The following is a 15,216-nucleotide window of genomic DNA, read 5'->3' as shown; positions in this document are numbered from 1 at the left end:
GCATGCTTCTATTATTATGCCCTTTGAATTTTTGTCCGTTATTCTGACCCATATTGATTAGGCTTTATTTTCTTTGTCCAGGTTTAACACCTGGGCTTCAAGACTGTTTCTTATGTATAGCGCTACCCCTCCTCCTCTTCTGTCCTGCCTGTCTTTCCTATACAGTGTATACACAAACATTATATTTGTCCCCATCACTCTCAGACAACCAAGTTTCTGTAACACCTATCACATCATAGTTACTTGTTAGTGCAGTAGCTTCAAGTTCTAGAATTTTGTTTCTGATACTTCTAGCATTTAGATAAATACATTTAATGGTTGTCTTACCTGAGTTGTTGTTCTTGTTTTGAACTCCCTTCTGTTTTTTTGTTGATTTCTCCCCCCCTCCTTTCTAGTTTAAATGCTAGTAACATTAGTGTAACAGTATAAATAAGCATTGTAAGTGTATTCAGAATCAATTTATTACAGTATTTTTAATACCTTTTGTGAAAGGTAATTGCAGCGGATATGAAAATATATTGTTGCAATCCTATGACAGAAAATACTACTCTTAGTAGAGACTCTTTTCACATTGGTCTTTAACCAAAAAATAAGTTATTAAGAACCAATTTTTCATGTCTGTGAAATTGCTAATATTTTATTTTGTGAACCCTGCCTAAAACTGGGTTTAACCATTACAGAATGCTGACAAGCATTACACGTTGTGAATGTAAGGCAGCATAGTGTTGTAACATGCTCGAACAAAAAAAATATAATTTTCAATGGGTAGAAAATAGTTGTCAAATCCCACAATAAATTTACAGAACAAAAATACGTCTTTATTATGTAAATCTAATGGCGCCAGTAAATGCATTGATCGTGTGTAATAAATCATTATTTTCCAAATCAGTCGGTTGCACAGTGGTCATTGTGTTTTTTTTGCATAGGGACAGCGCGTTCTCTGGATTGTGCGCAGTCGCGGGTAGCTAGACTCATCTAAACTGTGCGCGAGACTTGGATTTATTGTCACCCTGGGAAAGAAGCTGGTGCAGTTCGAGATCTGTAAGTAGAAGGTGACGTTTCTTTTTTAAAACCTTTTTTAAAAAAATTATGAAAGGAAATGAACCGGGAGTTGTACAAACCTGCCATGACACAGTTGCACGTTGAATTCGTTTATAAATGTTTTATTTATTTATTGTTTCAAAATGATTGTCCCGCTTAGCTCAAATACTAGCTGGGAGTAAAAAAAAACAGAGTGAAGAAGACGAATAATAAATATGATTGACGATAGCACAGGAAAATATAACAAAATACAGTACTCGGAATCAGCAAATTCGAGATATTGCATGAACAACACGACGAGAAACCAGGCGGTGCTCGTAAATGCCAGTACCGTGATGACAAATTTAAATGATGCAATTGAATTAATGCATTCCAGAATATGGTTATATAAATTAAGCCATGTATTATTTTGTCTTTAACTAAGATTCTATATGTTTAATGCTCTGTGCACGTGTATTTTTAATTTTATTTATTTATTTATTTATTTTTATCATGGCACTGTACAGGTAATTTTACATCGCTTTATTACTAAAGGTTTTAAGATGGTCTATTTGGTTGAATAAATTACAGTTTTATATTATAGTAGAAATTACAGTTTTATATTATAGTAGAATGAGAGTAAAAGTAACATTGGTGTTTTGTAGTTTCAGGAGCAATGGTGATTCAGACATCTTCGCCATATTCTAAGGGGCATAGCCTGTGTTATTTCCATTGCTTGTCAAAATAGTGTATTCTGAATGAGGTGTGCTGCAGTTTATGCACAGTAGTTACCTGTCATCTGTTATATACTATTATATAGGCAGCTCTGGGATTGGATTGCTTACATTCATTCAAGATTCACTGCAGTAAATTGTAAACAAATACAAATCTTTGGGGCCACCATCAAAGTGTTTAAACAATAAATAATTTATATATGTATTTGTTTCCAGTTTAGTCAAATATTAATCTATAAAATATATATTTTATTAAGGTAAATATATAATTTGTGTATTTTTAACACAAAGTGTGTTGTCTGCAATCTAACACACTTAATGAATATTCATATGAAGGATGGAGTTCAATCATGCTGTTATCATGTTACTACCAACAGCCCTAAAGAATCTTAGTTTGTTTTTGTTTTCCAAGTGTAATCTTGCATGAATTGCACAGATATTAGTCTTGGGTGTGATACACCATAAAGCGTGATACCTCATAAGAAAAGTGGTTGAACCCAATTTTTTATAAGGTGCAGAGAGGCACTCCTTTCAGGGTTGTTCCAGAGGCTGAAAAGAGTTTTATTAAAAATCAAAAAACATTGAGAACTCAGATAATTTTGGCCTTGTGCAGTACAATCCCATTAATCTGTGTTTCAATAATTCATGTTTCGATAATCCAAGAGGTTTAATACGGTACGTTATCAAAATGTATTGGTGCAGAAATCATGTGAGCTACGCGGAAGCGTGCATTCGTGCATTTTATTAGTGCGGGAATCAGCGTATTTCTGCGGAAGCGGACAGTCATCATTTCATTCAATTAAATTGAGTACAGTATAGCGCAAGCCAATGGACAGTACTGTACTGTAGTTACTGAAACCAGTGACAAGAGAGCAGAAAGCAGACTTAAGACTCTTGGTCTGGCAGTGTGAATATGAAGAGCAGTTATGACAATTAAAGACTCAGAGCAAGATGAGTGACTTTTTAAAACCATCTGTCTCTGAACAATGCTGATTATGTACAGTATATATTTTGACTTGTTGGGGCATTATATGTTATTTATATTATTGAAGTTTTCAATTAATAGCACAGGGATTTCCAAACAACAAACTCAGTTTCAGCTAATCAGTGTTTTTCACTAATGTGGGCTCAAATCAGCCCCAGTCTGCACAGATAAACTGAGGCCTACTGTACTGGTTCAACATACACTTAATGTAGGTTCCGAGTTTATTTATGATGGGAAAACCTTTCTGGTTGTGATTAAAGTGTCCGTAGACATTTGTTATGTACATGCTCTAGATGCAGGTTAAGGTGCAGATCTACTTTTTCACTACTGTTTCCTGAAATGTGAATATTTCTTTGCTTCCTTCTTCCCTTTTATTACATTATGTACAATATGTCACTGACAGTTTTTGTTTGTATGTGTTGTACTAGGCCTACATATAATGTATTTCTCCTACATTTGGTTTTTGCAGGTCCGATATGTGTTCTGTTTAAAGCTTCCATTTCCCTGACATAGGCCTTGTGGTGTGGGAATGTGGGTTGTACACCACTGAGGAAAGGCCTAAGGTATGGATTCTTTTTAAAGAGACATTTTATTTTGTGGATTTTATTTAAGTCTTATCTGAAAGGGGAGAGCAGAGCTGTGGCTGCAGAGTGCATGTTAATCCAAACCATAAACAGGAGAGGAGAGAGACCAAGAATCAGGGCCTGCTGGACTAATGAGGAACCAAAGTCAAGAAAAGCTTGCTAAAAAACATTCCAGCCTACAGTTCTAAAGTTGTGGATTAAATGGGCGGCTTATTTGTTGACCACAAACATTTCGGGCTTCACAAGCAGTCCATCCTCACAACACCTTAATTGGTTAAGGTCAGACATTTTAACGAACAGAAAGAATACATCTGAGTTTTTTTTATTCTTTCTTGAAGATGGCAGTGTTTTGGATACTTTTACTGCTGTGTGCTTTTACGGTTTTTCACCTTGACCCTATAGAGGGCCACAGCATGTTTGCCTGTGAGCCAGTTAACCTGCGGATGTGCCAGGACTTGCCTTACAACACCACCTTCATGCCGAATCTACTGAACCATTATGACCAGCAGACAGCTGCTCTTGCCATGGAGGTAACTTCTTGTCTGTTTTTGGGTGGGTGGGATATTTGGTTGGGGGAGTACTTGAACACAAGATTTATCTGTTCTTGAAACCTTGTGTTCATGCAGCACTAATAATTTGTAACAAACTCTACTGGTCAGTCTCCACCAGATATATTTATGATTTATGATAAAGTACACATTTTATAGTCTAGTTTTGAACTGGACTAAGCAGCGACAAACTGTGATTATTGCTTGTTCAAGAATTTAGCAGAAGAAATTTCTGAAAATGTTCTTTGTTATGGGACATAGGTTTGATTAACCCAGGTGGCTGCTATAAGATTAAATATCAATATCAAATGTTTATTTAAAGGGACAATTTACAATTTTTAACATTCGTGAAGTCACAAGATATATTGTACCCAGACTTAGCTATAATTTATAAAAAAAAATATATATATATTAGTTCATGTAAACAAAAATTCCACATACTGTATTATAATTAAAAATATAGCAGCTACCAAATACCAATACTTTTTTCAGCATAATAAATAAAACTAAAATTCATTCTCTTAATAAATACCCATCCAACCCTTATGATATATTAAAATCATTATCTTAGAAATATTATAATCAATAATTTTCATTACAATGCATACTATATTACAAAGCTATAAACATTACTATTGTATTAAAATAGAAATACATAACTACAGTTCATGATCACAGACTTGTCTTTGCTTTAACCGAGTCTTTCATTTAGTTGTAAAACTGTTATAGTTATAAGAACCTTTTATATCATCCGGTAGTAAATTCCAAAACATTGTACCTTTAATTGAGAGAACCATCTGTGCAAACTTAGTACATCGTCTGTATGATTTCCACAATATAAAACATTTCAGATACTTTCAATACGAGTAACTCTGCTGTTATTTATGTAAATATAGTCATTTGAAATGTTCTTTTTTTAATATGAATTTTAGCTACATATAGTTCTTCAGGGGCATGTATCATGCAAACCGTTTGTTAGAGAGAATGGAAATGTTTTCAATTTGTCATGTGCTCCATTCTGCAAACATTTATTATTTAAAATCTGTGACATGCTAGCAACCAGTTCTCTTGATTCTGGCCTACTTTATACGGAGTAGAATGTGTTTCATTTTTTATTTTCAGAAATAAGTGCCCCACAGTAGAATAAGTATTATAGCAGTCGTTAACATTGCAGGTAAAACCTGGTGTCAGGGAGGCTAACTTTACAAGGGCTTACAAGATTTATTTTAATTATTTGGAGGTCAGTTTCAGTCACAATGGGCAGAACATGTTTGACTGAGTGCTAATAGTAGGCAGGGGCACTCCTGTGATGACAGTAGTTGCAGTTTCCCATATTCTCAGATCCCTGAATATAATAAAATATACATTACTGTATATATGCATGTTTATAATATGAAGATTTTAATATTATTACTAATATTATTATACTTTAAAAAAAAATAAGAACACCCCTATGCAAGGTTAACTATTTAGAAAATAATAAAATATTTTTTTTTTGTAAAAATTGTGAAGGGCTCTTAACCTGTCCCAAACTAGAAGAAAAGGACTAAAAATATATGAATCCTGCAACCAAACTTGAGTTAAAAGGGGGGAACAACCATATTTTTGTGTTTTTTCACAATTTGCTAGACATTTCAAACAATATTTTAGATAAAAAATGTAAAAAATACCCTTTCTTTGCTCACAACCCAAATTACTTATGAAAATGATTGTTGGATTAACAGGATCCTTTAGGACAGCCTCAGACCCATTGGACAGATTAAATGGAGGCATTTGTTTTAATTGGAAGGATAACCTGATTCTATTGTCTTTTGCTACTCAGGTTGCATTTTTTATTGTTCACTTCTATTACAACACACATCTGAGTAGAACAGTAATCATGTTCCCCAGTTTTGCTCGAAGCTTTCTTTATAGGTGCATGAGGCCTAACTAATCTGATTTAGGAATGTAATCATAATTCCATTCTCTAATGCTCTCCTTACTGTCTGTCTTTTTATTCTTTCTATCTTCACTGCTTCCCACTGTGTTTTTCTCTTTTTCTGTTTGAAACGAGGTTCCACTCAGCAGGCTTCGGGCGGCAAGCTTCATTAGTGACGCTTGGATGAGCTTTGTGTTGTTTCTTTCTCTGTCTTGCTCTCTCAGAGCTGGGAGCTGTCCAGCACTTCCTATCACTTCCCTGATGGAGTACAGTTACAGCACTGAACTGTGCCAAAATGCCACTCAGGTTGATGTGCATGTTGCACAGCTGTAAAGGAGACTCCTTTGGCAATTTGAGCTCCAAGGGTCTGTGTCCATTGAATTGCACAGGTCTGACAGACTAGAACCAGGGCTGCTGTTTTTGGAAGAATAACACTAATGTCAAGAGTTGTTTTTTTATTTTTCTGTCTGGTTTTGATCACCTCGCTAATTAATGACAAGTGTTGTCTTGCGCAAACACCCTTTGTGTATTGTGAAATTGATTGAAAACAGAAAGCTTAGCAGAGTTATAAGAGCAGACTGAAAAAAAGCTATTTTTGGAGGAAACGCATTATATGTACCGTATATAAAAGGCAAAGTTTGATAAATATGATAAAAAGAAATGAAGACAAGTATGTGTGTTGACAGGTGTTTGACTTATTTTATCCTGCATTTAAAGTAAATTCAGTTTAAAATGCCATAGATCCATGTTTCCCTAGGGACATTTTATTGGAGCATCCAGCTCAATGTCCTTGTCTGCATCTCTTCCCAAAAGCTAGATTAGGGGTCTCCAACCCTGGTCCTAGAGGGCCGGTGTCTCTCCTGGTTTTTGTTCTGTACACTAAATTAATTAATTAGACTGATTAAGATTCTGATAAGCATTTAATTGGACCAATTAAGTAACTTAGGGTACAGTTGGAACATAAACTAGGAGGAACACCGGCCCTCCAGGGCCAGGGTTGGAGACCTCTGATCTAATTTATTCATAGTATTGACAGAAACACATTCTATAGTAGAGGCAGTTGCAGTGATAGTGATGCAGTGCTATTGCAGTGCTAGGTACTACAGCGTGTGTCTTTTTGGGGGTCAAAGTGCAGCGTTCATTGAATGTGGCTGGTGATGAATAGAAGACAGGCAAGGCACTGAAAGCTAAGGATCTCTTTCCCAGCAACAGCAGAATTTTATTAAGAATCAGATTTAACATTTCCACTTACTCATTTCATCAGATTACTACTGTAACCTTGACCACAGATGAACATGACCATTTATCGACACTTGCAGGTTTGTATTTTCAGTGCATGACATACTGTATTTTTGATAGAAATAAAGGAAGCGCGTAATCATATTTTTTGTTTTTACATCCATTTCCAAGATTTCACAGACTTTATTCAAATTTACGATTTCCATGAATGCGTGACAGAATCGTAGCTTTGCTCATGACCACCTCCTGACTTACTCTTCTTGTGTTTGGCAGATGACTGCAGTTAAAGATGTGTTGGCTGGAGAATTATGTTGCAGTCTTTTTTTTCCGATTTAGTCAGTAAAGTAGGGCTAATGTTTTTCCACGATCACCGAATCGCAGAATAAGGCACTGGGAACAGAATTGGCGTTTTGGGAATGTAATTCTGCTTTGCAACTGCACCTTTTATAAAAAGAAAAAAAATGCTCAGGCTTATACCACTGTTATTCTTCTATAATAAATAATAGATTGCTTTGGAAACTACACTACCCAGCAGCCCAGCGATGACACGTGCATAAAACCTTTTTGTATGTTTATTTGGATTATTGGATAATGAGAAAACATGTTGTTTTGTGGGCGTTACGCTGATGGACTGTCTGTACCTGTTGCGGCTCTGCCTGTGTGGTGGGCGAGTTGAGTTGTTTAAAAAAGCAAGTAGTAACTGCCAACCCCCCCCCCCCCCCGATTAAAAATTGAATTGAATTTATGTATTAATTTATTTAGTTATTATTGCAAATCCGTTTCTCTGTCACCCGCTCAACACGAGGAAACGAGACAGTGGTTGAGGTGAAACCTTTAGTTTTATAACTTATTATTTCTAATTTATCAATAACTGTTTAATAGTATTATGTGCTCAGTGATTTTTAGTTTTTTTTTTCCTCGTGCTGCTATAACATGGCTCTCTCTACTCTAGCTACTGTAATAAGAACAGAAAATGGTGAAAATTGTAGATTCAACAATGAGTGGAGCAATAAATACATTTATTTTACCAGCTGTACTGAACGCAAAGCCAATGTGTTTATTGTGCAATGAATGTGTGTCAGTAGTTAAGGAATACAATATGAAAAGGCATGTTGAAACCAGACAAGGAGCTTTTGGAAATACGTATCCAGAGGGCACAGTAGTTAGAAGCTCAACAGTGGAAGCGCTGATCTCTTCTTAACAATTACACTATTAATATGTCACGTACATTTTAAAATGTTTGTAGTGATACTCTGTTAAATGCTTACACTGTGCTATTAAAGTACTATTCATATGGTAAAATGTGTAAGGCTTGTTCAATATGTGAACATTAAGTTATGTAATATTTATTACTGCTTAAAAATGTGCAGAGTAAAATACTCTGGCCTGCCTGCTCCTAATTTTTTTTCCAGTCTGACCCTCTTAAAAAAATAGTTTTAGAGCCCTGCCGTAATTAAGGCAACTCTTATCTGTCCAGGGTATATGAGAAACACATGCAAGCAGTTTTATAGTAAGTACAGATGGGAGAGATAAGTGTCCTGAACATTGTATTTAATTTGTCATTTTTTGAAAATTGTATATTTTTGAAACAATGCCCCTCGTTTTCGACAAGTTTGTATATTGTAATGCCAGCAATAAGCTGTTTTTTCAAAACACCTTTATTGACTGATTTACTACAGTACATTGTTACTAGTGGACTGCTTTAAGAAAGATTTTTGCTGAAAACTACAGTCTCTCAGAGACTTAAAAAAATGAATTCAATAGATTTTTAATGTAAAAATGTTATTTATGTTCAAATTACTTTGTTAATTCTTAATAAATGGGTAAAAATGGGAAAAAAAAACAGAATTAGTCATTTTGAAAAACTGAATTTGCTATTCCCAGAATGTAAAATCAGGAGCCCTGGAAGACAAAGCTGCTGAGTCACCAGCTGTCTTTGGTTCAGTCAAAGCTACAGTATTTAGCTCACTGTAGTAGTTAGCCATTTCATGGATTGTTTCTCAAAGACTGGTTCTTAATCGGGACTTTGTGTCCAAATGCTTATTCTACCGTCAGACTTTTGTACTTCTCACAGATGGACGAGCACTTGTCTACAGTAGCATGCATGTGCTAGCTATCTAAAGTCCTAATTATGTTGGCATGGTAACATTTTGCAAAACTCCCTGTTAAAGCCATCAAAATCTTTTTACTACTAAATTATAATTGGTGGCAAAGCAGAAAAATAACTGCCCATGTCTTTGCTATAGCAAATTAATGTTGATAGTTGTTGCTTTTAATCCAGAATTATAAAACTAATTTGAAATGTTTACAGGGACTACAGTAAAATGCATCAGTGTGTTTAAAAACACATTCAAGTGTACATTATTAAAAAGGACTTCAGTTACTCGTAATGCTTGCTGTCCCAAACGTTCCTGACAAAGATGTACAATCCCAGACTGTAGGGACACATTCTGTATGCAATATTTGCAGGGACTGTGATTAACTGGGAGATACATTCATCTAAATGCCATATTCACTTATTCTAACAAGCTGTGTTGTGTGATGTACTCCCATTATGGATTCTGACCACTGTCGTGAGTTGAGGTTAAATGTTCTAGAACTACTCCTACAGAGGGTCCTGGACTCTCGATTGCAGTGGGCATGGTTGCCAGTTCACCTCTAGACTCCGCCAATACATGTATCCAGCTCCACAACTGCTCTGCTGTGAAAACCAGCAGTGGCAAGGTTTAAGGGGATCTTTACGCACTGCACTAATAAATGTCAGAAAAGTTATTGCAGATCAATTGTATGGTGTGTGTTATGATAGTTTAATACAGTTTTAGAAAAAAAATTGTGCTCCATCAAAAAGACCGAACCATGCATGTGATTTAGGCTGGGCTTGAGTGTAGGGAAGACACAATTACTGTAATTAAATTTAAAGGGTTAAAGGGATTTGTGGACCTTGGTACAGTAGAATAAAGTACTATCTGAAGTACAATCCTGTTTAGATTAAAAACAATAACAATAATAATAATTTATAATATAGTAATCTATTTTTCTGCCTGTTTTATTTAGTCTTGTGAAGTCTCTTTCTGTCTCCATTCATCCACTGGCAGCTGGGATTTGCTATGGAAACAAGCTTTAATTGTGCTCTGACAAAAGGACTGCATTCCTGCTTCCAGAAGCCAGCCTCCCTTTGACCCAGGGGGCGTGGACCTGGTTCACACCCTTGGTTTGTCTCTAACCTAATAGTTGCTATGGTAGCCAGGAAGGAAATGCAAGGGTGAATGGAACCAAGGGTGGGGGAGGGTGGGATGAGATGAGACAATACAAAGGTTTAGCTAATTTGCATTCAGGCCAGTATGGTCGGTTTTACTTTTGTTTTATTCCTTTGTTGAAAATGTAAAAAAAGTGACAAAGATAATGACTAAATAGTTTTTATTTAAATTGTTTCACTGCTTCTGATCAATGCCAGAAGCCAGCAATATTTCTTGCTACAGTTTAATTGTAATATAACAAAGTCATTTTACTGGATTATTTTTAAGAAGTTAAGATTTCTTTCAAATACAATTACCCATGAAATAAAGGTATGCTGATTACATTTTGAGGAAGGGTTGGGTGGTGACTTACTTATTTTTCACCTTTACTGTATATTTAAAATCTTGCAGAGTGAATGACAAAAAAGAGTCATAGTTTTTCTTTTAAATTGTATTAAATAATTACACTTTAGCAGATGACCAATTATCTGCCAATGAGAATTCCTGCTGTTCGGCAGGTACTGTACTTGAGGCACCTGTCCATCTGTATGTGTCACATTTTATCTTGATAACACCTTGTGACAGGGTAGCCGGGTGGTGACGTCAGGCCAGATCAGGAAGAAAAAAACAACAAAGAAAAATACTGCAGTGCAGAATGGACGCGGTGTGCGCTGTTTATTTAAGCAACAAAAATAAATAAAATAATTTAAACAGAAAACACTGCTCACAGTGCCAGATAAAAAGTGTGAACAAAAAAAAAAATCTCAAACACCAAACACAGGTCAGGTTGGGCAGTTCGCTTTCACTTTTCCTATGTTTATGTATTAGTTTCGTTTTTAATCACCTCGCTTGCTCTCATTCCGCCTTTCCAACACCCACACAGAGCTAGAAGAGCTTTTATCCAGATGACCATCTCCCGATTTGCAACAAATTAATCACTTAATTAAATCGGGAGATGGTCACCTTCTGCACAAGGTTTCTAAATAGTGGATGGGGCTTCCCTGGCGGTATGCGAGGATGGCGTTATAAAGGGAGGTGGGACAACTGTACATATATTTACGTAAAGTCAGGAGAGCACAGCTCCTTGTCAAAATGACTGCCTTGGTCATTCTAGTGTTAATTTTTTTTCATAACATCACCTCTTTTTAGAATATTTGAAACAAAACTCCCTCTACAGCTGTTACTGCATAGTGTAATATTTCTTAATTTAAGGTTTAACTTAAGTGTTATATTACAGTATGACTGAGGGATACATGCAGATGTACAAAGCTTTCAGTCTTGCTTGTTTAGGGTAAATTGGTTATCATTTATCAGTTATTTAAGGCTTATTTTGTATTAAAACAATGTATTGTATACTGATATCTATACATTTTAGAAGTATTTATTAATTGGCACTCAAATTGTCTCAATTTTTTAAATGTTTACATGTAGGGAATAAAAAGACCACCCGGCTGCACCTGCACTTTTTTTGTTGAGAATTTCCCCTCTTTACTAAACCCATATATATGTTAGGACCGCATCCTGAAATACGTCCCCATCTGGACTTTTTCAAAAAAAATACTGCACGTAATCCAATAAGAGAACGCTTTCAAGCACCACGTGCCTTATGCAGTTTCAATGGGAAGAAACCGAGATAGGCAAAGCCCATGGAGGAAGCGCCACCATTAGAATTGCACTTGCAGAGGGCGATATATTGCTTGCAATCTCTATTTTTGTACTGTTAACACGCGCACACACACAAAGACTTACACTTGTATTATTAACTGTACTATACGTTTTGTGGTCAATTATATATACAGTATATATAATATATATTATATTTAAAAATGGGGAGGCACTGCCTCCCTAGCCTCCCCTGAGAAACCTCCTCTGTCTTATGTAAAAAAAAAATCAGTAATCGGTCAGGAAAGTCTATGATCGTCCGAAAACGTCCACATTAGCTAGATAACTGTCAAACTTCTGATCTGTGGTCACGACCTGAGTGAGTGTCACAAAGCACAATGGGTAAATGTTATTTCTCCAACACATGGATGGGCAATGATAAATACAAAGATTGGGTTGCCCTTGATCCTAACTCTAAAACGAAAACAGTATGTACAGTGTGGAAGAAGTCTATCCACATGTCAACATGGGAGAGGCTTCCCGCCGTAGCCACCTGGAGAGAAAGAGGCACAAGGCCTTGGTGACAGTGCAACATTCCCGATCATCCCTGAGCATTGCTTCATTTTTTGCTGTTTCAACTCCAGGAAGGGAATCTGGCGACCACAGGTAAAAAATATTTTCTCATTATTATGCTTTTATGTTTTCCACTTCAACCCTTCTATAAACTAATTACGTAGATGTGCCACGTTGTGTTATACAGTATGTACTTAAATTAAAGGAACCTGTTGAAATCATGATTTGCATAATAAGGTTTCCTTCTTTCACCGTTTTCAGTCCTACACATTTTATTGCAGGTCATTGCAAATCATTACTTTGATTACTCAACAACATACATTAGATATGTATCAAACGTTGTTCTTAAAATAACAAAGAATAAACTGCATTCGTTTTCTGATTCAATGATCACAGATGCTGTTTTAATTAACAATAAAGACTTAATAATGTGTGTACACTGTAAGGCTTAGGTAATGTGATGGAGCACAGACGCTATTTCTTTAAAGGATTCGATTTTCTTATTTGATGAAACTGATGACGGCTCAAATTAAACCAATAAAGAACGGTAAAAAACAAAACAAAAAACTCCAGCCAATCACAATTCTCTCTCAGTCAGTAATTCACAGCGGACTGCATTGAAGATCACAGTGTTAGAGGATTTAGTATAAAGGCTGTTGCACATGTATATAACATTAATTTGTCTGTTGCCTTTATTCAAGGCGAGTTGTAGAGTAGTAACTGGTAGCTTTATCAAACGCAAAATGTGTGACATTCTATACAAACAAAACAAAATACAGTGACTTTAGAGGGAAACTTCAGTTGGAAAAGAAACAAATAAAATTATCAAGGTGTTGTAGCAGAAAAAGTTAGGAACTACTGATCTGGAAACAATGGTCTGAATAACTTTAATTTTATTTAGGAATTAACTTTATTTAAAAATGTGTTATTGAATTAGATGAACATCATATTAAAGCTTCTCTGTCTTTTTTTTTGCTATGTTTATACAATTTCATAATCTAACCTCAAAATTCAAAATTTGTGTAAAATTCTGAATTCCGATTTTCAGGGCTTCATCTTCTACACCAAGGCCTCCAACATCATCAGCTGCGGAAAGCTTGAGTGGGAACAGAGTTCTCTGCCAAAATCTACTGGGCTCTCAATGTATTCAGTAAGCGCAATAGTGATATCGTATTAAGGTTCCTGATAGTGATATCGCATCCAAATTCAGCAACGGTGAAAGCAAGACAGCATACCTAACCACTTTTGGAATCGCACCATACATCAAATCACTGATGTTGTCAAAAGTGAAATCTGCAAATAACTATGTCCTGTTGTTTGATGAAAGTCTAAATGATTATCTGCAGTCGAAACAGATGGATGTGCACATTCTCTTTTGGGACGGAGATCAGGTGACTGAGATTTTTACACTTGCATTTCCTGGGACATGCAGCTGCTAATGACCTGTGTGCTTGTGTTCCAGACAACTGCAGACATTCTACAATTATCCATGGATGGCCCCAGTGTAAATTGGAAGACTTTCGACATGCTTTAGATGAACCTTGAGGAGGAAACTGGCCATCAACTGCTTAACATTGGGAGCTGTAGACTTCACATAATGCACAATGCATTCGGTAGCAACAAAACCGACTGGGGTGTGGAACAAACTCTGAGTTCACTCTTCTGGCTTTTTAAGGACTCCATAGCTAGGCGCAAAGACTTCACAAAAGACTGGTTCCAATATCTTTCCAAAGCAGTACTGTCAGCATCGTTGGCTGGAAAACGTTGGTGTCATCAAAAGAGCTATTGAAATGTGGCCACATGTCCAGAAATATGTCTACAGTGTTAAGACTGGTAAACTGCCACAACCCAAGAACACATTTTTCAGTGTTGTTGAGGAAAGCTGCAGTGATCCCATGTTCATTGTCAAAGCCAAAATATTTTTGTCCATTGCTAGAGAGTCTAGTCTAGAGGATTTGACTGACAGTTCAGTGAATGTTGGGTTTGTTGCAGACCATTTCCTCAAGGACTTAAAGTCCAAGAAGAAAATCTCAGAAAAAAAGTGTCTTTGCAATGAAAGCAGAAACAAAAATCCTCCATGCTGCTGTGGCAAAACTACTGGAAAAATGCCCCCTTAGATAGTCTCTTGTCAGAAACATGGGATGGCTATATTCAAGGCAAATACTTCAGGATGGTGATGAATATGAAAGGCAGTTAAAGAGATCACTCCAGACTTTAGCAAGTGCAATCAAGTGCTTAGGCAGTTATTGCCAGCTTTTACAGTGCCAGTGAAGAGTTCCTCCAATTTGATCACTCCCAGTTAAGACTGGATTGTTTTTTCGATGAGCACCTGGCAAGGAACGAGGGTTGGTAGGAGCTGTGGGAGGTGATGAAGAAGGTTCTTCTGCTCTCGCATGGACAAGCCTCTGTAGAGAGAGGCTTTTCAGTGAACAAAGAAATAAGCATTGAAAACATGAAGGAGAAAACTCTTGTCGCTCAGCGGGTGATCTCAGACCATGTGAAGCATGTTGGTGGAGTGAAGAACATAAAGATCACCAAAGAGCTTTTGCTGTCGGCTGGCTCAGAAAGGCAGAGGTGTCATGCATACTTAGATGAAGAAAAGCGCAAGCAAGATGAGATGCAGAGAGGGCAAAAGAGAAAAGCTGTGATGGGTGAGGTGGATGCAATCAAGGAGAGGAAAAGAAGGATTGAGACAAACATCAAAGCTCTCATGGTATCTGCTGACAATTTCGCAGAGAAAGCTGAGGCTACGAGGAAGTTAACATTAATTTCAAAAT

At 36.4% G+C, this 15,216-nt stretch overlaps 1 protein-coding gene across 3 annotated transcripts in view; it reads left to right on the top strand.

Moving 5' to 3' along the window:
* Positions 1-967: 967 nt before the first annotated feature.
* LOC121316025 (frizzled-3) overlaps positions 968-15,216 on the top strand; it is a 76,782-nt gene continuing 62,533 nt past the window's right edge. For 2 of the 3 annotated variants that reach the window (XM_041250709.1, XM_041250706.1), the window contains exons 1-2: positions 968-1,041; positions 3,209-3,853. In XM_041250709.1, the coding sequence (XP_041106643.1) occupies positions 3,662-3,853 (192 nt within the window). In that variant the 5' untranslated portion in view covers positions 968-1,041; positions 3,209-3,661. Of the gene's footprint in view, positions 1,053-3,208; positions 3,854-15,216 lie in introns of all 3 variants that reach the window. The other variant, XM_041250708.1, reaches the window with a different exon arrangement.

This window comes from Polyodon spathula, chromosome 5 (genome assembly GCF_017654505.1).
Source record: "Polyodon spathula isolate WHYD16114869_AA chromosome 5, ASM1765450v1, whole genome shotgun sequence".
Taxonomy (NCBI): Eukaryota; Metazoa; Chordata; class Actinopteri; order Acipenseriformes; family Polyodontidae; genus Polyodon; species Polyodon spathula.
The sequence above is the reverse complement of the archived record's forward strand: the minus strand, read 5'-3'. Positions and strand labels throughout refer to the sequence as shown.